Below are 24,635 nucleotides of genomic sequence, written 5' to 3'. Positions count from 1 at the left end.
CCACAGCGGGGAGGACGCTGACATGCACTGAGACTAGTTGGTTAAGACCGCAGAGCTACTAGGGGCAGCGCTGGGATTTGAACTCACCCCATTTGGGTATCCTCTTAGCCAGTGGCTCCTGAATCCGGCTCCCCACCCCACTGTGTCCTGCCTTCTCCACCCACACTGTCCCTGAGCCTGACGACAAGGGGCCGAGGCCACGATGGAGGCAGTGGGGGGCTCTGGCACTGCTCCCGGGCGCCCTCTGGTGTCCAGGCGATGACAGTGTCCAGAGAAGGTCCCTGATGCCCACTTGGGAGAGAGACCAGCAGCTCTCTTTCAGTCATGGAGTCTCTGCCCCATATGGTTATTGAGGAGACAAAAGCCCTGTCCTCTTTGAGCACAGCAACACATTGTAGTGGAACAGAACAGGGCTTTGGCACTGACAAGCCTGTGCTTAAGTCTCAGCCCTGCCCGTGTGGCCTGGGCAGGCACTGACCCCTCTCAGTCGTTTGCTCACCTGCGGGGCAGGGTTGCCATCACCTCTGGGGAGCAGGCGTGCGGGAGGTCTGGCCCTATTCACTGCAGCAGTCGAGGCCCAGAGTGGGGCACCGGGTGCTCTCAGCTCCTCTCCTTGGTCCCACAGGGCGCCCGCGGCTTGGACGGGAGGCATGTGGCAGAAGCTGGTACTTAGTAATGGGGCCTGAAGTCATGAAGGACAAAGAGGACTGGGGTGTGGCCCCCTGAGGACTCTTGCTTCTGAGTCAGGGCCAGCCTCCAGCCCTGATTTTGTACAAGAGGCTGGAGTTCTAGATCAACCCACCAGAAAATGCTTCATACACCTACCGGCTGGACTTGTGAGGAGCTGGGTGTCCTCCCCGACTCCAGGCCTGCCCCACCCACAGGGCCGAGGGTCTGGTGTCAGGGAGGACACTGCACCCGACCAGGCCTGGAGCAGGTGGCCATAGAAGAGGCTTGGACCCCGTGAGCTGACGGGGAGGCGGGGGCTGTCGGATGTGCCCTTTCAGGACTTTGGGGCATCTGGGAGAAACATTGTCCTCTTTTTCATGTCAGCCTTCTAGCCACCCAGGCAGAGACCCCATGTTCAGCTGGAGGTGGGGGTCTGCAGAGCAGGAGGGTGGGTTGGGCACGCCCTGTAGGGCCAAGGTGGGCCCCGCCTTGGCATTGGGAGGCAGCTGGTCCTAAACCTGGCCCAGCTCTGGGGACTTAAGTGAATCCCGAGTCCTGGTGATTCTCCCATTTCTCCTCTTGCCCAGAAGGTATGAGGAGAACACACTGGACCTGGCCTGGCCCTGGGTGGGCAGCTTCTCCTCTCCTTGTTGCTAATCCTCCCAGGGCAACTGTAATGTTCCCCTTTTTCAGTTGAGAAAATGGAGGCTGTGGACGAGATGCCCGACTTCCTGCTCATCTGCTGGCACACGGAGGTGCTCAGGCCTGCCCCATGCCTCCTTACCCTGCTGGGAACCCCTGTTTCCTTCTGACCCACAGATCTCCCACCCCACCCAGCCCTGATTGCTCCTCCAGGCCTGTCCCCGCAGCCCTGTGTGTGCAGGGCTGACCTGGGCCAGCAGGTGAACCAGACACCATCTTTGAGACCTGCCGCTCCCTTTCCCCTTGTTGAGATGACTGACCTCTGTAGACTTGAGACTCCCAGGAGCGTTTTTCCCCCTTCATGCTCAGTCCCCCAGTGCTCAGGTAAGAAATCTCAGCATCTCTTCCCTGGGACACAGTTGGACAGACAGATACTCAAAACACTCTTGTTGGTCAGGTTGATCAGAAAGTATCAGACAGCGGTCATTTATGCTTCAGTGTGAACCTGAGACCACCTAGTGTCTTCCCAGCTCAGAGAGATCTTGAGCTCTTGACGCCCACAAAACTGTTCTCTGTATTTTTAAAGATGAGGAGAGAAGCTTGGAGAGGTTGAAGGACTAACTGTGGGCCACTCCATGCCTCCGACTCAGTCCAGTGCTCTATTTCAGTGGGACGCATGCCTCTGCAGTGGTCCTTTCAGAAGCAGTGCTGTGGTGAACCTGGAATCAGACGGCCTGGCCGTGTGCATGTAGACAAGTTATATAACTGCACAGAGCCTCAGCTTTCCTGTATGTAAAACGGGGATAATGATAGCGGTCCCATCCTCACAGGGTTATTGTAAGGATTAAACTTGGTTATGCATTTAAGGCATAAATACTCAATTGATGGTAATTATCCTAGGTGACGCTGTGTTGTGGGTTTCAGACCACACCCCGTACTTCTTTTTAGCAGTAAATGCATGCTGGCATCCTTGATTGTGGCCTCTGTGACTCCGTAACTAGGTCCCCAGCTCTGCTCCGGGGCAGTGCTCCCCCTCCCTCCATCCTTCCCGAGCACCCACACCCACATTTGTAAAAGCATCATGTGTGATTATTTTTAATTACATCAGTTTTGTGGATTTATTGTGAAGTTCGCATTACAGTTGTCCTTCGGATTGGTTCCAGGACCCCCCATGGATACCAAAATCTGAGGCTGCTTAAGTCCCTTATGTGAAATGACATAGTATTTGCACATCTCCCTATATACCTTAAATCATCTCTAGATTGTTTATAATACCCAATACCATGTAAATGCTATGTAAATGGTTGTAAATATGATATAAATGCTGTATACTTACTGGCACATGGCAAATTCAAGTTTTGCTTTCTGGAACTTAATGGAGTTTGGGGATTTTTTTTCCTGAATATTTTCTCTTCATGGTTGGTTGAACCCTGTGATACAGAGGGCTGACAGAATACAATTTTTTTAAGTATAATTTTTATTTTTAAGAAATTTCAGACTTCCCAAGAAAAGTTGCCCAAAATGCTACAAAGTGCCTGTATACCCTTTGCACAGCTGCGTCTGGTGTTAACGTCTCCTGTAATCATGAAACAAGTCTCTAAGCCAGGACATTCCCATCAGGAGCAATACTGTAATTAAACAATTTCTGCACTTGTCCTGTGCTACCCCATCCCCTGTCCCAGATCCCGTCTGGCCATCCTCCTGTGGTCTCCCCCTACCTGGAAAGGGGGCTACAGCTTGTTTGTCTTTCATAACCATGACACTTTGGAAGAGCCTTGACTGTTTATTTTGCCGCGTGTCCCTCAGTTTGGGTTGATGTTTTCCCCTGATTAAGTGGAGGTTCGTAGAGGTGCTGCATTTGGGGCAGGGGCGCCGCACCAGCAATGCTGTTCCCGCCTCTAGTCAGGAGGGCGTGGCGTCGGTATGTCTTCCCTCTGGTTAACTGATTATTTTGTCAGACTGGTTGTCGTCTGCAAATTTCTGTTTTTCCTCTCTGTAGTCGGCAGTTATCTCATAAGGAGATACTTTGCAGCCATCCTGTTTCTTGTCATGCTTTTGCTGGCCTTTTTTTTTTTTTTTTAAAGCATCCATTGATGGTTCTTGATGACAGCACTTGCTATTGTGATATTTACAAATCATCTTTATACAGAATTTTAAAAAGCAGGTGTGCTTCCCTTCGCCCAGTTACACTGGAAAGTGACAGGGACTTCTCAGACATCTGCGGGTGGGGGCACCTCATGGAGCCCCAGCATGATCTCGTGTGTAAACAAAGGGAGAAGCAAAGATGAGAAGTAAGAAGAAAAAGGAAAAATCAGGGGTTGTGTCAGATATGTTGGAGAAATTGGGACTGGACACATTTCTTTGCTGCAGGACTTCTCAGAGCCTTTAATGTGCTAATGTGAATCTTTAGTCTCCCAGAGGGAGGTATACTGAATTTTAGAAACTGATAGTTTAAATTCACTAATAAAGAAAAAATGCTAATTAAATTATGACACACTCTCAATGATGAGACACATCTCAACTTTAGAGATGGAAAATGAAAAAAAAAACAAACAAACCACATCTTAGAATCAATGAAAGAGGTCTGCTGACCCCTAAGCCTGCACAGATCTCTCTGGGCTTGAATTCCCTCTATCAACAGTCAGGGTCCTGATTGCCAGTGACTCAAACCTGTTTAACCCCCACCTCACTTCCCAGAAGCAGCTGCTCTTAAGTGTGGAATTCATCCTTCTAAGGCCCTTCTCATGCATGTGTAAATACACATGTGCTTTAAAAAAAAAATTGAAACAGCATCATATTATTTGTGTTCTCATATAACTTGCTTTTTCTCCCTTGAATGTATGTCTTGGCTTCTTTCCATGTCCATGAACATGAGGAAGGTTAGGTCTGATCTGCCCTTATTGATGGCAACATAATATTTCAGCATGTGAATGAAAAAAATCATAATTTGCTCAGTTACATTGGCCTCATAAAGCCATTCCAGTTTGGTCTGGATTTTTTCTTTGAACAAGCTGAGCTGCAATAACACAGGTCTTCTCATAGTTTTGTAAAACTAATCCCCAGAAGTGGAATTTCCCAAAGACTATTATAAACATTTCTCACTTTGCTGATATTGTTGGATTGTTCTTCCAAAAGTTTGAACAAATGTTACTCCTAATTGTGCAAAGCTGCCAGGGAAATAACTGTCTTACCATAATTTGCATTTCTTCCATTATTGGCAAGAGTGAGCATTTATTTCTTCATGTGTGTATTGTCCCTTTGCGTTTCTTCTGTGTCTGACTCCTTTCATGTCATTTGCCCATTTTCCTGTTGGGTTGCTGGTCTTTGTCTTACTGATTGGCTAGGACCCTTTTTTGGGTTAAGTTGTCTCACTCTTTAAAAATACGGACTGTTTCATTGCTGGAAGCTTCGTGTTTGCACTGGGGCCAAGCTGACATTTTCTGTCCTACTTTTAGAATATGTCCTGCCAGAGAGAGCACTTAAATATTATTTTTAAGAAGCCTTGAAAACAAAAAAAAAAGCTGCTGCGTTTTGGGAGTTGGAGCCGAGCGGGGCAGCAAGCCTTTGGGTCCAAAAGGGGCCATAAATCAGTGGAAGCAGCTGCCGTGGAGTTAATCCGCGTTTCCAGCAGCCGTTTCCATAAGCTGGCATGGGACTCAGGAATGTCCCTGTCTCCGCCTAGGCCCGTGTCTGGCTCCCCTGCTCCTGGCCTCAAGCTCGCCGGGTGCAAACAGCACGTTGTCCCCTTGTCGAGATGAAACAGGTCATTAGCTGAGTCAGCCGGGAGGGAAACTCCTTGTCCAGCTGGCAGGGCCACGTCAGGCCTGTGGCCTTTGTTCCCCTCTGTCCCTGCCCAGAAGCAGCCACTTCCCCCAATTTCAGACTGGCTCCCCGCCCTCCAGTGTCTCCCCCGACAGCCTGCCTGTAGCCGGGGAGCTGGGGATCAGGCTGCTAGCGAGGAGGTGGCAGCTGCAGCAGAGCCCTCGGGCCCCTCAAAAGCCTCCAGGGAGCAGGGTGGAGGCGGCCGCCACTGTTGAAATACCATGCCAGTGTCTCCAAATGATATAGTCAAGGCCCCCCTTTGAAAAGTCTTAGTAACCGAGCATATTGCTGCGTAACAGAGAACTCCAAGCTGCGTGGCTTTCAGTAGACCCCGTCTGTTATCAGTAGGTCAGAAGTCTACCTGACGTGGCTGGTTTCTGGTCTCTGGAATCAAGGTGTCAGCTGGGCCGAGTTCTCGTTGGGAGGCCCCGAGGAAGAACCCGTTCCCAAGCTCACGCTTGTGGGCAGAAATGAATTCCTTGTGGCTGTAGGACTGAGGTCCCAGTTTCCTGGCTGGCTGTCAGCAGGGGGCCGCCCTCTGTGCCTGCAGCCCCCGCGTTCCTTCCCACGGGCTTCTCTACCTGCAGGCCAGCCGCAGCTGTCCAGCCCTCCCTGAGCCTCAGATTTCTTGACTTCTTCTTCCAACAGAACTGCTTTTCAAGGGCTCACGTGATTTAGTCAGGCCACCCAGATAATCTCCCCATTTTACGATCAATAATGTAACATAACCTAATCACCATATTTAAAATCGTTGTATTTACTGTCCCTGGGATTATGCAAGGTATGCTGGGGACAGAATCTTTGGGGCCGTTTTCGGATTCTGCCTGTCACACTGAGCAAACAGTACACTTAAGTGGAATTTGATTGATATTAGATATCTCTGTGCCCTGTGGTCTGTGCTGGGCATCTTAGGGCACGTGGACCCTGCCCATCCCTCGCCTGGTGACGTCTCAGCCCTCCCACTCCACACTGCAGCTCTGCCGAACCTCACTGGCTACCTTCCTTTCTTCTGACCTTGAAGACAGAACTTAACCTCTCAGCCTGTTTCTTCCTGCACACAGTGCAGGTGACAACCATAATCTCCCCCTTGGCATCACTAGAGGAATCAGCCATGGGGGCTGAGGCCGGCTGGTGAGTGGGGCGGGGCTGGCACAGATCCGCGTATCTGGCTGTCATTTGAAGTCGGCCTGCCTGTGTGCCTCTCACGGGTCAGCTGTCAGCCTCCAGTCACCCGTTACTGTGTAAGCCGAAACAGTGACTCAGAACAATCACAGGTTTGTTCTGCCCACGAATCTGGGGCTGGACTGGGCTCAGAGAGTGGGTTCTCCCATCAGATCCCATGTGGTTGTTCAGCGTGATACCCGCAGAGTTGCCCAACTTCTTGGCAGCTCTGGGCCCCTGAGGTAGGTGTGTGCCCCAAGAAGGAGAGCCTTGTGGCCTGGGCTTGAGAGCCTGCACACTGCCGGACCCCACGCTCGAGAGCATGCAGTTGGGGACATACAATGGGAAGAGGCATGTTTTAGGCCTCACAGCTTTGCACAAAGCACAGCCTCTGTGTTCTCACTGCGTACACCTGAGGCATCTGTGTTCTCAGCTCTGGGGGCCCCACACATACGGAGGTGAGCAAGACAGTCCTGGTCCTGCCAGGGAGATGGACACCCAGCAAAGCTTCATGGCAGGGTGACCGCATTCCAGTTGGTGGGGGGCACACCCTGGGGCCCTGAGCCAGCACCCAGAGGCAGGGTCTTGCTTGAGAAATTGAGTGAAGCCTGTTTTGTCCAGGGCTTGATGGAGGAGGTGAGGGGGGCTGGAGGTATAGGCAGGGCCTTGGTCTTGGAGGACCTTGAGGACTGGTTAAGGAGCCTGGACTTGATCCTGAGGGCAGCAGGGCCGGGAGGGGTGTGGAGTGGGTGGTGCCGCCAGGCTGGGCCTTCACACAGCACGCCTGCCCCTCTCCCCCATGTGAGTGGCAGGGACAGGGTGAGCCCATCCACACTCAGGAAGGGTCACTTCTCCCCTTGAGGGTCCTGCGGGGACCCCCTCAGAGGGTCCTGCCAGGAGTACATCCAGGGCTGGCTCCTGAGCCCTGAGGCCTCCAGGTCACTGCCTGCTCTGTGTGGCCAGGGGCCTGGTGGACGGGGCCCTGGGCTTCCTGCATGTCCACTGTCCTCACGTGACCTTCCAAGGTGTCAAGCCCTTCTTCCCCTCAGACACTGGGTGAACTGGATGGTGAGCAGTGCCCAGAGTGCCCAGGGAAGGCTCACCCCAGGCTGCCCAGGAACCTGGGTCCTGAGCAGCCCAGGAACCCGGGTGGCACTGTCCACTATTAGCCTCTCTCATCCTCCGGCTCCGTTTGAGCTCCTCAGTGCCTGAACAGCGGGCAGGGCCTTCTCTCCTCCCTTTTCCCAGAGAGGGGACCTCACGGGGCACCTGTGTCCTATACCTGATACTCCTGGACAGTCCTAGCTCCGGGGGAGCCCTCAACCCCATTGTAGGTTCCAAATGGACCCCCAGGTCTTGGCTGGGCCTCAGAGCAAGAAGGAGCAGACCCTACTCTGACCAGCAGCAGCCAGGCCTCACCTGGTGCTTCCCACTGCACGGTCACCCACGTGACTTATTTAGTCCTCACTGGGGTCCTCAGTGGTAGGTGCTGGTGTCACCCTCATCTTGTGGATGTGGAAACTGAGGCACAGAGAGGCAGCCAGCCCAGGGCCAGACGGTGGACCTAGGCTTGGAGCCGAAGCACCTAGGCCACCACTGCGTACACCCGAAGCCTGCGAGGGGCTACGAGAATGAGGATCTGCCTCTCCTGGGATCAGGCCAAAGCCCTGCAGAGTTCCAAGCAGTTCCCATGAGTCAGGCTCCCCAGTCCCTACATCCCTAGGGCATGCAGCTTCAAGGGCTGGAACATCAAAGTCTTAAGACAAAACGTATGATTCCAATTTCATCTCATCTGGGGCTATGAATGGGTCTAAAGAGACACATGATGATGTCACTGTCGTCTGATTGTTTCCACCCTTTTGAAGCCTGACAGATTTCCCTGACAAATCCAGCCTCTGAGCCTTGAGAGGCCCTCAGGCTACAGGGAGAGAGGAGTCACCTTCTGTAGAGGGAACGCAGAGTGAACTGAAGGTGGGTGTTGGGGCTCACTGGCTCAGGTCCGGTTCCTCAGTGTAACTGGAGGGACCCAGCAGAGGTTCCGACTGACCTGAAGGAGGGGGAGGGGCGTGGAGACCTGGGCAGTGAGGGCCCCCCAGGAGAGGACGCCTCCTGAGGACAGCAGACCACCACCCTGGGGAGGGCGCGTGGTGTGCTGTGACTGGATGCTGGAGCCCTTCCTGGCCAGGCGGGGTGGATGGGACAGTGGGAGCAGCAGAGCTGTAGTGAGGACGGGGAATGCCCTCCACAGGCCCAGGCCTGGCTCCCCATCAGAGACCAGTTCCAACTTCCATCTCATCTCGTCCATGAGCCTGTCATCCGCGCCCTTCCTGGACGCTGCCTCCTGGCCCAGGCCTGCAGTGCTCTCCCACCCCCTCTAGACTCTCCCGAGTCGCTGGGTGGCTGCCATCGTCAGGAGCCAGAAAGCCATTCAGATTCTTTTCAGAGCTGCTGTCAGGCTGAAATTTCGCCCAGAACACACAGAACGCCTTTCCTTGTCTGGAATTTGAGAGCACGTGCCTCCTGCCCCCTAACCTGCCCCCTGACAGCATAACAACAAGAGGAAGGTGACTTTGAACAACCAGGCACCAGCTGAGTCATGAGCACCGGAGTCTGCAGGTTGGTAGGCCAGGCCCTCAGGGCTTTACCCATGCAAGCCACGTGCCCACAGTCATCAGGGCTGTGCCAGACCAACAGTGCCACACGGTGGCCAGTCAGGGAGTGCAGGCCGCCTCTATTCTCTCCCTGAGCTGGTCAATTGTGCTCCCCCGAGCTCTCCCTTCTCCTTTTGTTTCCAGTGCTCACAGCTCACTTTTATTCTATCTCCGATTCATCTCACACGTGTGCACCTGTCAGAGAGTTCTTACAGACGGCTGCCACCTCAGAGCAGCGCTGGGCTAGGGGTAGGGCCAGGTCCTGACCCCAGGGAACATACCACCTGGTTGCTAATCAGAACCCAAACGTGGACATTTAGTAGGGTGCCAGAGGTGAGCACGCAAACAAGGTAGTGATGCAGGAGAGAGGTGCTGGCGGGGCACGTGAGGCTGCCAGCAGAAGATGCTGGGGAGGCGCCACGGGGAGGCGTCATCCTTACGAGACAGCTTGTTCTCCCAGGAGCTTGAGTGATGCTGGCTCAGCGGGTTGTTGCCACTGGTGGGAGGAGGGGAGTCCCCGAGGTGTGGTGGGTGGGTGTGAGGAGACAGCTCTGCTTGGAGCCAGAGTTTGGCTGGGGAGGATCTTGGTTCTCTGCTCTGACAGGAGCCGGAAACTGTTAGTCTGCTGGGGCTGCCACGACAGACTGCGTGGCGTAGATCACAGAAGTGCATTTTCTCACAGTTCTGGAGGCTAGAAGCCCAAGATCAAGGAGCTGGCAGGGCTGGCTTTTTCTGAAGCCTCTCTCCTTGGCTTGTAGGCGGCCATCTCCTCCTTGCGTCTTCTCACGGTCTTCCCTTTGTTTGTGTCTGTGTCTGTCTCTTCTTCCTGAGAACATCAGTCAGATTGGATTATGGCCCACCCATAGGACCTCATTTTAACTTAATTACCTCTTTAAAGGCCCTGTCTCCAACACAGTACCACATTCTGGGGTCCTGAGGTGGGGACTTCAGCACATGAATTTGGGGGGTTACACAGCAGCCCATTGCAGGAAGGCAGACAGGGTCAGGTTAAAGGGGCCTAGAAAGGCTTTGAACTTTCAGTCCTGTCGGTCTTGGACAATTACTGGGTTGAGAGCGGCCCCAGTAGACAGGTGGGAGCTTTAGAAAGCTGGCCCGGGGTCCAGCAGCTGTGTTGGGTTAGAGGGTGGACAAGGTGGGCAGGATGCCAGGAATCCGGTGGCTTGTGGGTAGAGCAGCCTCGGTGGGGAGAAGATGCTTATGGGATAAGGCTATCAAGAAGGGGGCTCCTTGGTTAATAAACTCCAAGAGCATTTAGTCAGGCAACTGGGAAGAAGCCCCGGCACCTGTTCTGTCACCTCGCAGGAAGGTCATCTGGGGGCCACTCCTCGGGTGGGTGGTGCTGGGCAGGCCGGGGCGCTGCAGCTCCCCACACCCCAGGGCGGAGCTGCCCCTCCCAGAGGGAACTGTATTTAGGAACTATTTCATAATTTTAAAGTAGATTTTCTCATTATGGAAGAGTGGGGGACCCTGCGAAGCTGGTACTGTTGTCCTCATTCTCCAGCAAGGAAGCTGAGGCAGAAGTCAGGTCACTTGTCTGGGGTCACGCAGCCCATAGGAGGTGGGGCTGGGGTTCATGCCCAGGCAGCCTGAGTCCCCGCAGACCCTCTGGGGCTGTGCAAGGCTGTGGTGAGCTCTGAGAAGGCGCCTCCTCCTAGGTGTGCAGAAGGGGAGGCTGTGAGGAGGGAGGAGGCCTGACCCAGGGCTTGGAGCACAAGCAGGAGCTTCCCAGGCCATGAAGGGGCTGGAAGAAAGGGCTTGCAGGGCTGAGGGGCCGGCATGTGCAAGGGCCCAGGGCCTGTGAAGTCAGGGCGCTAGTTTCTCCTCAACTCTCAGCAGATGGAGTGAGGGCCCGGACCCTGCCCTGCTGACCCTGCCTGTGCATGCTCCCAGTGATGCAGGAGTCTCCCCACTGCACCGCCCGAGTGAGGCTCTTTTCTTGCCATACGGCCTGGGCCCCTGGGAATGGGCAGTGGCCAAGGAAAGCAGGACTGAACCCTGCTTTGAGAGCAGCATCTGGGGCCCTGGGCCGAGTATGGGTGAACTTGCCTTTTGATAAGGCTACCTCCCCCGGGCCGGAAGAGCTGGGAGCCCAGGCCGGTGCTTAGTTCATTCACTTGTCTGCTGGGGATGCACCCATGAACATGGTCGACAAGGCCCCGCCTTCATAGAGCCCCTACTCTGCCTGAAAGGTAGAGCCCCAAGCCAGGGCAGCAGCTTACCGACTAAGGACAGAGGGTTTGTATGGATCCAAACCTCCCGCCTTCACTGAGGCCCACTGGGATGTCGCCTCCTCCCTCGGAGCCCTCCCTGGTCTTTCCAGGATGCAGTTAGAATCCCCCTCATGAACCATGTGCTTCCGAGTGCAGGCCTGGGACTGCTGCCCTTCGGGGCTCCCCAGTCTGCCAGCCAGTAATCTGAGTCACACGCTCCCTCACCCCTGCCTCCTGCACACGGGGTTGGGGAGCTCCTACAGGCTCTACTTCTCTACCTGTTGGGAGCTGGGTGGTGAAGGGTCCCTGCCATTGCCTAACTCACGGTGGCACCTGGGAGCCCAGAGGCTCCCCCATCATGTGTGTGAGGAGGGTGTGAACAGATGGCAGCTCCAGGCCCTTGCCCAGCAGCACCCCCTTGCTGCTACCAAAAGCCAGCCTCTTTATCGGCATCTCTCATATTCCACAGCGCTTTTCCCTCGTCCTTGATTCTCACTGCAACTCCAGCAGGTAGACAGACATGGTAAATTGTGACCCCCCACTCTACTGATCAGGAGCCCAAGACCTGAAAGCCACGGGCATGCCAGGGCCCAGGAGGGCTGCTGGAACCCGCTTGCTGGTCTCCCGGCCCTGGTCCAGGGCTTTTGCTCACTGTATCATGCCCGCAGCTCCCCTCACCAGCATCAGTGTCTCCGTGCCTGCCTCCCTCTGCTGGGGGGCCTGCTGGCCCCAGAGTGGCCCTGTCTGCAGGGGTGGGGCCATTCACCTTGTCACCCACCATCCTTCCTCATAAAGGTACTGCCCAGATTTCTAAAAATGGGATTCCCTGGGCTGGGAAGGTGTGTGTGGTCAAGACCCTTCATTCCTGGTGCCCAAGCATGGTTCCTTTGGGAAACAACATGACTCTGCATGGCAAGAACCATTGAAATGATGATTCCAGGGCACCCTGGAGCCCCACCTCTGGGAGCTTGGCCCGTGGAGATGATTTAGCACAAACATGAAGTCTTATGCACGAGAGGTGGTCAGCCCTTGCTGTGTGGAGGAAAATTGGCACAAATATAAATGTCTGGCTTTAGGGGAACGTCACCAGTCGGGTGACCAGGAAATGCCAAATCATGGGAAAATACTGGTGCCAACAGCATCCAGTGAAAACAGTTAAAAAGGAAAGTCCAGCCACAACCAGAGCAAAGTAGATAAACAAGATGCTTCTGCAGGGGAAATCCTTCAGTGAAGTGAATGGCCTGGCTGAGAGGGGACGGATGTGACTGCCATCGTGTTTCCAGATGAAACAAACTGCAGTGTTTTCAGATGGAACAAACCGGGGAAGGGCAGGCCTCAGGGGAGTGGGGGGTGAGAACGTGACTGTGGCACGAGGGCCAGCCTGGAATGTGGGTCAGGTGGCACCAGGCACACTGCCCACAGGCCTTGCATCTGTCCAGATGTGGCCGCAGTGCCCAAGGAGCTGGCCTTGTGCGTACGGCACTGCTGAAGGTCAGTCCCTTCACTCACAAGCACTTGCTGAGCACCTGCTGTATGCCTGCAGTGTTCCAGGTCCTGGGCCTGCAGCAGTGAACAAAGCCCACCAGCCCTGCCCTCGGGGAACCAACGTTCTACAGAGGGAGACAGAGCCCCCACACACAGTAAGGTCCTCACCTGGCATGTTCCAGGTGAGTCCCCCTCTCTGCCCAGGATCACACAGTGGCTCCGGGCCCCGGGGCCCCTTCCCTGGTCTGTCTTCAGCTCCTCTTACTTCAGCACAGCTCTGGCTCATGGCTGTCATTCTCCGGGGCCCTGCCCTGCCTGGAAGCTGCAAAGGATTACAGCCCTGTGTGTCCTCAGGGACTGTCCCTGCCCTTGGGTCTTGTTTTCATCAGATATCATCTGGGTGAAGAAGTTAAATCTGTCCTGGAGAAGGGAGCTGAGGCAGAGTCTCACAGCTGTCCCCAGGTCCAGCTCCGCTGGCACAGCAAGAAAGCCAGGGAGGGTGACGCCCAGCACCCGACATCCCCCGAAGCTGGGTATGGACCAGTGGCCACGATTCAGATCCCCCCGCTCTCCTGTGGGTGGCCCAGCGGCCTCATCCAGTGTAGTAATAGAATTAGCAGCTGCTACTATGTGCCTGTTATGTGTCTGGCCTCCCAACAACCCTCTAGGGAGGCAGTGCTCGTTCCCATTTTACAGATGAGAAGAGCAAGGCCCAGCATTGTTCAGCCATTAGCCAAAGGTTACAGCTGATGAATAGGTTACCCCAGGTTCAAAGTTAGGCTTCAAAACTGTACCTTCAAAGTGCTTTCCCTGCCTCTTCCTACCCTTGGTCATCCTCTTGTGTCACCTATTTGTCACTGGTCTTCTGTCCTCTTGTTAGTTCTGTAGCAGCTGCCACCAGTTGCGTGAGAGTGTGGCTACCTGGCAGAATGGACGGGGCAGTGGTGTGACTTGGATGCCTGGGTTCTCGCTCTGACCCTGCTTGTGACTAGTGTGTGGACTTGGACTGTTCTCGTCCCCTCACTGGACCTAGTGGGACTTGCCATCTCCGAGGACCTCTGGCTTCACGTTCTCCCGTGAGGGTGGCATAGAGAGAAGAGGGGGTGTTCCAGGTTCCCAGGGGCTGATGTTTCAGGGCTCTTGACAGAGAACAACCCACCTTCTAACTAAAAAAAAGCCTCTTTCCAGCTCCCATCCAGAAATAAAGATGATACATAAATAAGCAATAGTAGCCTTTTTTCGGGGAACCAGAAATAGCCTCCCGGGCTCCAGTGCTGACTGATGGAGTCTTTATTCTATTTGGGGGAGAAGAGCTGCTGGCGCAGCTGTGATTTTCCCATGGTGGAGCTGGAGGAGCCTCTCCTGTGGCCGTCCCTCATAGGGGGCGGGGCTGGCGTGTCTCCTGTCACCAAGGCACTGGCTCCACTGCCTCGGGGCCTGGTTCCTCCCTCGATCCTCCCACTAAGGCGGATGACGTCTGTGTCCATGAGCTGATGTCACTGTCCTCATCTCAGAGGCTGGGTCCCTTTGTGTGTCCAGATGGCAGCGTATCCTCAAGTAGGGCCTTTGCACTGGCTGTTCCGCCTGCCAGGAGCACATCTCCCTCAGGTGCCTGACCTGATCGCTCGCCTTCCTGTGTCCTTGCTCAGTGGGGCACATCCCAGTCACGCCCTCCATCTCCACTGGCACCACCTCGCACTTCCCGTGTCTCCTGTCGGCACCGTCTAGCTGTACCGTTTACTTACCCATCTGATTTACTGTATGGTCCCTTTAGCTGGAATGTCAGCTCCACGAGACAGTGTTGTCTGTGCTCCTTTGTTGCTAGATCTCCAGCTCCTGGGATCTGCCTGAGCCTCAACACAGTTTTCCTTTGGTGACTGGTTGTTGAAACCGAAATAGGAGCAGTACTTGTAATTTCTAACTTACTGTGACTTCACAGGCATGGCAGGATGATTTTGGCTATAAGCAGCCAGAAATTGGGTAAAACAATAGAGTCATCGTGGTCTGCTCTCCCCAAGCTCAGAGTTGGGACAGGCCCTGGCCGTGGAGCAGCCCACAGCCCAGTGAGAGACATGGTCCCTCCCAGTCTCTGCCCTGCAGGCACAGGACTGCCTCCCCTCAAGGCCGACCCCTCGGATGGTGAGTGAGCTTGACTATGGACTTTTCCAGCAGTGTGATCCGGCTGGTCTCAGTCCCAGGCCTACCGTGGGGAGGGAGCAGGGACGGCAGCCAGCGGTACCCGATGCTCAGGGTGTGGGTGGCAAGCTCCAAGTTAGCATAAAGGAAGAAGAGTGTGACACTGTGTACGTGGGTCCCTCTTTCTTGTTGCATTTGGTCCTTTGCCACCTAGGCTGGGTCCTGCCACCTCACAGGCCACCACCTCAGACACCAGAGCCTGAGATTTCAGAAAGGTGCGGTGTCTGTCCTAATGCTGGATGTGGCTCGTTCACTGGAAATGTCTTGTCTCTGCATTTCATCGAGACCCCAAACATGTCTCGGGGAGCGCTGTCCTTGTCCTTCTCAGATTCAGCCTGGACCCAGTGGGGGCAGGGGGTGGTGGACAGGGCTCTGCAAGTTTGCTGGAGAATTGAAGGAGACACTGTATGTGAAGCATTGATTTAGCCCAGTGTCCCGCAGGGAACAGGTGCTCGGTGATGTCAGCCGCCGCCGCCAGGGTTTTGTCTTATTTTGTTTTATTATTTGTATAATTCATATATCATAAAACCCACCTTTTTAAACTATAGATACAGTTCAGTGATTTTGAATACATTCACCAAGTTGTACAACCATCATGACTGCCTAATTGCAGAACATTTTCATCATCCTGGAAAGAAATGTTACCTGGATGCAGTCACTCCCCATTCCAGCCACCTCCACCCTAGTTCCTGGCAACCACCGATCTCCTTTATCTCCATGGATTTGCCTGTTCTGGACATTTCAGATAAATGAAGTCATCTGTTATGGCTTTTGTGACCAGCTTCCTTCATTTAGCATAATGTTTTCGAGGTTCATCTATGTTGTATCAGGAATCAGTGCTTCATTCCTTTTCATGACTGAGTATCACTCCGTTGCATGGATGTATCACATTTTGTTTATCCACTCGTCAGTTGATGGACAGTTGGGTTGTTGCCACTTTCTGGCTGTTACGAATAACGCTGCTGCTGTGAGCATTCCTGGACGGGTTTCTGAGTGGACATATGTTTCCGTTCTCTTGGTTATATATCTGGAAGGGGACTGCCGGGTCATACTGGAACCATGTTTTAACTATTTGAAGAACGGCCAGACTGTTTCTCAAAGCAGCTGTGCCATTTTACATTTCCACCAGCGGTGTCACTACACTTGTTACTGTCTTTGTCTTTTTGGTTGTAGCCAGCCTAAGAGGTGTGGTTTTAATCTTCATTCTTGATGGCCAGTGATATTGGGCATCCTTTCCGGTGCTTGTTGGCCATTTGTATGTCTTATTTTGGGAACTGTCCATTCAGACCGTTAGCCCATTTTTTAATTGGGTCATTTTTGGGGTCTTTTTATGGTTTAGTTGTTAATAGTTCTTCATATGTATTTGGATACTAGACCCTTAACAGATACATGATTTACAATGTTTCCGCCCATTCTGTGGGATGTCTTTTTACTTTCTGGTAGTGTCCTTTGAAGCAAAAAAGTTTTAAATTTTGATGATGCCCAATGTGTCTATTTTTACTTTGGTTGCTTGTGCTTTTAGTGTCTGAAACCACGTCTAATCCAAGGTCATGAAGTTTTACACCTGTGTTTTCTTTTAAGAGTTTTATAGTTTTAGCTTTTATGTTTAGATCATGATTACTTGGAATCTGTTTTTGTATATGGTGCGAGGTGGGGCTCCAGCCTCATTCTTTTGCCTGTGGATATCTAGCTGTCTGAGTACTGTTTGTTGAAAAGAATATTTTTCCCTTGGTCTCAGTACCCTTGTGAAAAAATTCAGTTGATTATAGAGGTCTGATTTATCTCTGGACTCTCAGTTCTATTCCATTTATCCATATATCTGTCCTTTTGCAAGTTTCACACTGTCTTGATTATGGTAGCTTTCTTTTGAAATTGGGAAGTGTAAGTCCTCTAACTTTGTTCTTCTTTTTCAAAATTGTTTTGGCTCTCTGGATCCATTGTGTTTTCATACGAATTTTGTGATCAGCTTGTCAGTTCCTGCAAAAAGAAAGCTGGCATTTTGAAGGGGATTGTATTGAATCTGTAGACCTGTGTGGGGGCGTTTCCAGCTTAATAACATTAAGTGTCCTATCCATGAACATAGCATAGCATGTCTTTGCATTTATTGAGGTCTTCTTTAATGTTTTTTAACACAATGTTGTAGTTTTCAGCTTTTAAATCTTTGCTAAATTTTTCTTTCTTTCTTTCTTTCTTTCTTTCTTTCTTTCTTTCTTTCTTTCTTTCTTTCTTTCTTTCTTTCTTTCTCTTTCGTTCTTTCTTTCGTTCTTTCTTTTTTTTTTGATGATATTATAAATGGAACTATTTTCTTAGTTTCATGTTTGGGTTGTTCATTGCAAGGGTATGGAAATACAATTGCTTTTTGTATATTGAACTTGTAACTTACAATCTTGCTGAACTGGTTTATTAGCTCTAGTAGATTTTGGGGGGGGGGTTGTGTTTGTGTGTGTGTGTGTGTGTGTATTCCTTGGAATTTTCTATATGAGATCATGTTATCTTGCACATAGAAGTTGTTTTACTTCTTTCCAATCTGCATGCTTTTTATTTCACTTCCTCCCCTAATGGCCCTGGCTGGGACCTCCAGGGCAGTGTTGCTCAGAAGCAGCAAGAACAGATGGTCTTGTCTTGTTCCCGACCTTAGGGGAAACGTTCCAGCCTTTCACCGTTAAGTATGATGTTAGCTGTGGGTTTTCATAGGTGCCCTCTATCAGATTGAGGAAATTCCCTCCTATGCCTAGTTTGTTAAGTGTTTTTATCATAAAAGGGCGCTGGATTTTGTCAGGTGCCTTTTCTGCATCTATTGATGAGATCATGTGGTCTTGTCCTTTTTTCTGTAGATATGAAGTGGACACTTTTTCTACTAGGGAGGCCGTGGTCAGCGGTGTGGACTTGGGAGCCAGTTGCCCAGGGATGACCCCCAGCTGCACCCCTTACTTACTGTGTGCCTCTGGGCAGGGAGCCTTCTCTGTGCCCCGTTTTCCTTGTCTGTAAGATGGAGGTGACAGCCCCGCCTTGTGGGGTTCTTTGAGAGTAAATGATTGCTTAGCAGACTGTGTGGAGCAGTGTCTGGCACCTAACAAGTGGGGTTTATTGACTGTCGGCTGCTGGCAGTGACGTCACGTGAAAGCTTTGATGGGCTGGGCTGGGAGGGCATGTGCAGCGGGGCATTGCAGGGGGATCTAAAAGCCTGGCAGATTCACCTGCTCTGAAAAATCTGGAAGCTCTGACAGGAGGTGGTCTGTCAGACTCTAGGGGTCTCTGAGTCTTCCCCTGGGAGGACTGGGTCCAGGGCAGGGCCCCTGCCAGGCCAGGTGGGCGCCTGCCACCACATCCTCCAGTTTGTTAGGCCTGGAGCGCCCGCCCCGTTAAAGCTGGGCTGTAGGGGCTGCATGTTAACAGCTTGGAGCCTTTACACAGAGCCCCTCCCCACTCTACAGTCGTGCGAGGGCCTGCCAGCCCCTCCCCAGTGTTTCCACCCCAGCTCTGACTCTGGGCAGAGGATGCAGAAACAGGCCCCTGTTTAGGTAACGGCTTAACAGCTAAGAGCCAGGACCCCTCACCCCACCGTACCTCCCTGTTCTAATTTTCCTGGCTTCTCTTTTCCTGGCCTGCCACGTGAGCCTGGCTCCTTGTCCTGGCTCTGTATTTGACTGTCAGGTGACCTTGGGCAAAGGCTGCATCTTGGGCCCTCTGTTTCGGCATCTGTCCACTGGGACTCTGTCAAAGCCCTCGGAGGATGAAATCCGAATGCTCTGTGCAGAGGGCCAGCAGCTCCGTCCACCAGGGCTCGACAAACACTGACTCCCTCCTAGGGTCCCCAGGAAACTCTGCAACCCTCAGAATCCACCAACATTAGAGTTTGGACTTTGCTGGTGGGAAGCAGGGAGGGAGATGAAAACACTTTTTAATATACCCTGTGTAATTCTTGGCACTGGCTTTTATGAGATATGTGAAGCTGGATCTTACCTTGGTTTAATATACTGACCTCACCAGCCAAGTAGCTAGAAGCTGCTGGAGACAAGCTGCTTTATTGTTTACTTTTGGTTTGGTTTCCAAGTTTGGAGGGGGTTTCCCCCACCCCACTAAATGCTCAACCTTTCCTGGCCCCTGTGCCCAGAAATACAGGGTGGTCCTACCTCCTGAGGAGCTGGTGCCCTACTGGGGAAGAGGGTAGACCAGAAGGAGTAATAACAAACCAGTAATGCAGTTTAACAATCAGCAGAGAAATTCAGAATGCATTTTGTTTTCCCACAAATAACCTGCTTTGCTCACACTAGGTGCCTGGCACCAGGAGCGTCCTGAAGGACAGAGCAGACAGACCCAGCTCTCAGCTTTTCAGAAAACTAAACACTCCTAGAACCCCTTGGGTGGGCGCACAGAGGAGGCTGGCACCCCTGTGAGACCAGGGATTTGGGAGAGCGGACTTGCTGGCTCAGTGGGGAGGTCGGGGGTGCTGGGCCAGGACTGGAGGGTGATGGGTGTGCTTGAGTGTGGCCGATAGATGTGATAATTGTGTCCAGAGCTGCATTTTGTTTTCCGCCTCTGTTAGGTAGTGAGAGGGCGGGGCCCTGCATCTCCCCAGGAGGAGTCCCTTTGTGACTGCGCACTCGCCCTCAGCGCCCTCCCCATGGGGTTATTTGCAGACTTCAGAGGTGATGTACGCAAAGCCCTCAGCGCAGTGATAGACCCCGGGTGAGAGCTGAATGTCTGGTGTCATTCCTGGGATTATCGTTAAGCCGACACAGTGTATGGAGGGGAAAGTCTTCATTGACCCAGAAAAGTGTTCAGAGTTGATAGAGTGAAAATTCGGGTTACAGAGCAGCATCCTGTTGGGAAACTGTGTGTGTGTAAATATCACGTGCGCAAGCGCAGGCTAAGGAGGTGGAGGTAATCCGGGTCGTGTCTGTGACTGTGTCTGGTTTTTACTTTTCTTTGATCTTCAGGGTTTGTTGTTATAATGTATATTGGTTTTGTCACTCCAGAAATGCTATCAGAAAATGTAATTAAAGAATATGCTCTCGTCCTCGGGGCACATGTGTGTTCCCAGGGGACTGCAGAGTGTGGGGCATCGGGTGGCGGGACAGGGACACTGAGGGTGGCCCCCAGGGAGTAGGCGGTGCTGATGTGGCTTCTCCTCTGTCCCCAGATGACAGGATCTGCTCACCGCCCTTCATGGAGCTCACGAGCCTGTGCGGGGACGACACCATGCAGCTCCTGGAGAAGAATGGCCTGGCTTTCCCGTTCAGTGAGTCCCGTACCCTGAGCTCGCTGGGCAGGTGTGGGCCGGGTGGAAGAGGGCCTTGGCTGCCAGGGAGGGCCTGGTCCTGGGTCCCTAGGTGGTGAAGGCAGATGCTCTCCTGCCTGGACTGGCAGCATTCATCCATCTCACCTGAGCATGGGTGCTGGCCCCTTCCCCGACAGGAGGGGCTGCAGGAGTTTTGAGAGCATCTCCCTGTGTCTGTCAGGTCGGGCTTGGTGGGTGAAAAGCCTTGCTAACTCCTCTGTTTTTCTCTCCCCACCCCTAGTTTGTAAAACCAGAGTGGCTCATGGCACCAACTCTCACGAGGTGAGTAGAAGATTTGGCAACTTGACTGCCCGGTCTCCACCCCTGCCATCTACCTGCCCCCCATGCTTGCAGCACACGGTGTCTCTCTGGGAACCTGCCTGGTCTGGTACTCTGGGAGGGAGCAGGAAGGCTTCAGGGCAGCCAAAACCATGTCCCTGGAACCCACACTTCCCTCGCTGGCAGCAGCACCTGCCTGCCAGCCTTCCACCTAGCCCTTTTCACCACCAAAAACTTCCCCTGCTGGTCAGTGCCTTGGGGTCTTCAGGACAGAAAGATGATTGCAATCATTCACGTGATTAGACTGGCCTGATGCAGAACAGGTCAGCCTGCTGGGAAGGAGCCACTTCTGTTGTTCACATGAGAACTCTGGAATCATACCGGCCTGTGACCAGGTCTGGCTCTGGGCAGTGCCAGCTGTGTGACTTTGGGCAGATGACCCAGCCTCTCTGAGATTCTGTCCCACACTAGTAACTGGGGATATGCTGGTGGTGGCTGTGAAGGATAAGGCCCCACGTGCTGCCGTGGGGCCCAGGAGGTGTTTGATCCACTGCGGTGGAACCTGTTGCCCTGGAACCTGCCGGGTCATTGCAGAAGGGGTGGGGGTCGTGGATCGAGGTGAGCTCCCTCCTCAGGAGTCTTGATTCCATGGAGTCAGCGCCTGCAGGGGAAGCTGTTTCTCCCCTCGGTCCAGCTGTCCAAGTCTGGCTCCAAGATACACACGTGTGCGATGTCTCCTCTTTCCTCCCCACCTGACCCCCGGGCCCTCCCAACCCACTGCGTGCTGTTTCAGGGAGGGGTTCCTCTTCTGCATGGGGGTCAGGAACAGAGCTCCGAGACTGGGATCTGGAGAGTTGCAGATTCCTGAGGGGGACGGCGGGGGCTTGTGTGCGCTACGGGCCACCTGCCTCCCGGGAGGCTGTTAGCATCAGAGGGACGCCCCCTCTGTCGGGGGGGGGGTACTCACCTACCTCAGAGGTGCCCAGGGGTGTTGAGTGCAGCAAGGATGCAGGACTCCCCTGTGCGTGTGATTAGCTTTACACAGGAAAGCGGGGCTTTCTGGTTGGGGACCCAGCCCACCCGAGTCCTACCTCTGATTCACCCGGTCCCTAGCTCAACCAGAATCAGGACTAGTTTGTTTTTATTTTATGTTCGCAGGATGGTTTGGTTCCTTATTTCGGCTTTAAGCCTGTGTAAGCATGCTAGTTTGCTCCACAGTGGAATACTCCCCCCCTAAAAATAACAAACAAAAAAACCCCACTGAGCCATAAGCTATAAGGACCCCCAGCACTATCCCATGTTGGTTATTGATGCTGTTTTACAGGTGAGGGAATTGGAGCTTAAACATGACTTACACAGTGAGTGCCGGGGCTGGGACTTGAACTCACGTCTGGTTCTCTTACTTTCGTCAGAGGGCTAAGGAGACATTCCCTGTGGTGCACACGTATGCGCGCACACTCACGCACGCACGTGCTTTTTATTTCCTCATGCGGCCTGGGTCTCTGCTTCTGCCCTGCCCAGCTGAGTGCCAGGCACGCTGGAGTGACAGTTGATGTGAGGGGCATCAGCCAGTGTAGGCGGCCAGCTGTGCAGCCCTGTTATCCCCTCCCAGCAGCCCTGGGCATCCGGTGGCTTCTTCTTGGGGCCCTGTGGACTGAGGGATTAGCCATACCCCCAACACTGGCAGCTGGCTCTACTGGGCAGACTGAGCCTCAGCCAAAGTGGAGAGGTTTTCTCCAGTGGCCCTCTTCCCGTCTCTACCTCAGTCCCCTGCCAGACCCTCCTGTAGGATGGAGGCTTGGTCCCCAGAGGAGTCGGGACTGGGAGCAGCACGTTCCCATTTCTCAGGTGCTCATGTAGCTCACTCAGTGTGTAAGACAGCCAGGCTGGGTGCTGCTGGGCTCCATCCCGTTCTGCGCCCTGCCACTCTCCAGCAGCCACGAAGCATCTCAGGGCCTCAGTTTCCTCATCTGAGAAAGGGATGTGATGATAGGACCCACCCGCTGGTCACTTTGTGAGGATGACAGCAGGTGCCTCACGTCGTGTTAGAACAAGGCCAGACACGTCATGGGCGCTCGGGAGGCAGCTGTGGGCATTAAGCAGGCTTTGACCCAAGTCCTCCCAGCGCCTGACCCATTGTCTTCTGCTTCCTGTTGCTGCCCTCTCCTTGCCCCTCCAGTCTTCGTGGAGGAAACTCTCGGAGGTCCGAAGGGTTGAGTAGTACACAACCCAGGGGTGTTCCTTTCCTGAATGCAGTGTGAATAGTGGAGTTGTGCAGTGCACAGCCTGCTTGACCCTACATGGCAGACCTGATGGTATAGGATTTCCAAACCACCATGACAGAGTGCCTTGATCCCTAGGTGTTCTTCTCAGGTTCCACTCCACTCACCCTGGCTGGAGACTTCTCGGGGAGCCCTCATGCCGCTGGGCCAGGGATGGGCCTTGGTGGCAGTGTTCTGGGCAGGTGACGTGGCCCTGTGTCGAGGCTGAGGAGGTAGTGGACCCTGACAAAGCCCTTGGCCCCCTGTCTCCCCAGATGGCCATTGTGTTCAACCAGGAGGGCCTGAACGCCATCCAGCCACCCTGCGTGATCCAGAATTTCATCAACCACAACGCCGTCCTGTACAAGGTGTTTGTGGTTGGCGAGTCCTACACTGTGGTCCAGAGGCCCTCGCTGAAGAACTTCTCTGCGGGCACATCAGGTAATTGAGCCTCACGCTGTCTCTGGATGCCTGGAGCTCAGGAGCGTGCCTGGGACACGGCACCAGCCGCCTGTCCTTCAGCTCTGACCTTGGTCACCCTGTGTTATTCAGAGCGGGGAGAGGGGATCTGCAGGCTGGAAGAGCTCAGTAGGTAAGAGGTCTTAGAGAACAAGTGAGAACCCCTGTCCCACCAGGTCGTTGTAGGGGCTCCATCCATCTCAACCACCGTAAATTCCAGGAAGCACCCAGAAGCTTTCTGCACCCAGGCCTCTTCCTGGGGCTCCACATGACATGAAGCTCACAGGGAACATGCTGGAATTGATGACTGACCCTTCGGGGAAGCCAGGGAGGCAGGGGCCCCTCGTATGTTGAGTGCCAGAGCCCTGGCTACTTTATCATGCCTTCTTTTTCCAATTGGGAAACAATGAGTTACCTGCTGCTTCTGCAGTAGCCAAGGTGGGTGCGTGCTCTGTCAGGCGTTAGCACATGGGGCACAGGACTTCCTGGCTGTGGGACCTCAGGCAGGTCAGGAGTGGCACGGTCACATCGCTGGGCCCCCACAGGAGTGAGTACCACATCGGTGAGTGTATTTTGGATCAGTGGGTGATGGTCCTGAGTGTCCCTCAGATGTCACACAGTGGTGGTGTTTGCAGGGTGCTGCCATCATGCCATCATTTGGGACATCCGAGGGGGTCCCCTAAGGATGCTGAGGGTCTCCACACCCTCAGCTTTTCTTCATCTGCTCACCAGCACTAGGTGATCCTTGGCTGTTTCAAAAACTGAGTCTAAGATAAGGATTAGGTGGTACGGGGGCTGCTCAAAAGAATGTTCTAGTGGTTCTGAAGGCATCCCTAAGGCAGGTTCCAGAAACCTTTGGAACAGTGGCAGCATTCCTGAAATAAGCACGGTTTTCCGAGAGCAGACTTCTGAGGACGCCTGATTACCATGGCGTGGTTTGTTCTCACTGTGCGTTTATCTTTGCAAGAAAAACCCGCCGTCACTAGACGAAATACCCGGGCTACATTATCTCCCCCTGAGCAAATAGATGTGTCTTCCTGAAATCCCTCTGCTAGGACTTCCTGTCACCATCCGCTCCTCGTGGCTTTGAGCCCCTCCTCTTGGATGAAGTCCAGCTCTTGCGTCCTCTCTCAGCCGTTCGGTTAACACAACCCAGAAAGCAGACTCTTCGGGACTGCACGTCTCCACTTCCCTCTGAGTGCAGGCGGCCTTCCCAGCCAGGCGGGGGGCTTTCCGGGCTCAGGACATCCTTGTCCTCACTCCATCTCCGAAAGAAATTACCACCTGATTTCCTTCCTTTACACATAAAAAGTCTTCCCCAACCCTTTTCTCCTGCTTGGAAAGTGCGGGGCCAGTTTCCATCTGGGAGCCTCCGGTGGCACGGTGTGGACTCCGTCCTGTGTCTGAGGACAAGGGTGCCGCCTCTGTGTCTTCTTGTGGCTGTTTCCAGGTCACCAGCTTAACATAAAATGCAGTCAGTGGCTGAGTAAATGAGTGG

At 53.5% G+C, this 24,635-nt stretch overlaps 1 protein-coding gene across 3 annotated transcripts in view; it reads left to right on the top strand.

The window, feature by feature from the left end:
* The window catches only part of ITPK1 (inositol-tetrakisphosphate 1-kinase), a 146,901-nt gene that overhangs the window by 107,237 nt on the left and 15,029 nt on the right, over positions 1-24,635 (top strand). For all 3 annotated transcript variants that reach the window (XM_032482545.1, XM_032482546.1, XM_032482547.1), the window contains 3 exons: positions 20,001-20,099; positions 20,380-20,420; positions 22,954-23,119. In XM_032482545.1, coding sequence (XP_032338436.1) covers positions 20,001-20,099; positions 20,380-20,420; positions 22,954-23,119 — 306 coding nt within the window. The remainder of the gene's footprint in view (positions 1-20,000; positions 20,100-20,379; positions 20,421-22,953; positions 23,120-24,635) is intronic.

This window comes from Camelus ferus, chromosome 6 (genome assembly GCF_009834535.1).
Source record: "Camelus ferus isolate YT-003-E chromosome 6, BCGSAC_Cfer_1.0, whole genome shotgun sequence".
NCBI lineage: Eukaryota > Metazoa > Chordata > Mammalia > Artiodactyla > Camelidae > Camelus > Camelus ferus.
Note: the sequence above shows the minus strand (reverse complement) of the source record. Positions and strands in the feature narration are given on the sequence as shown.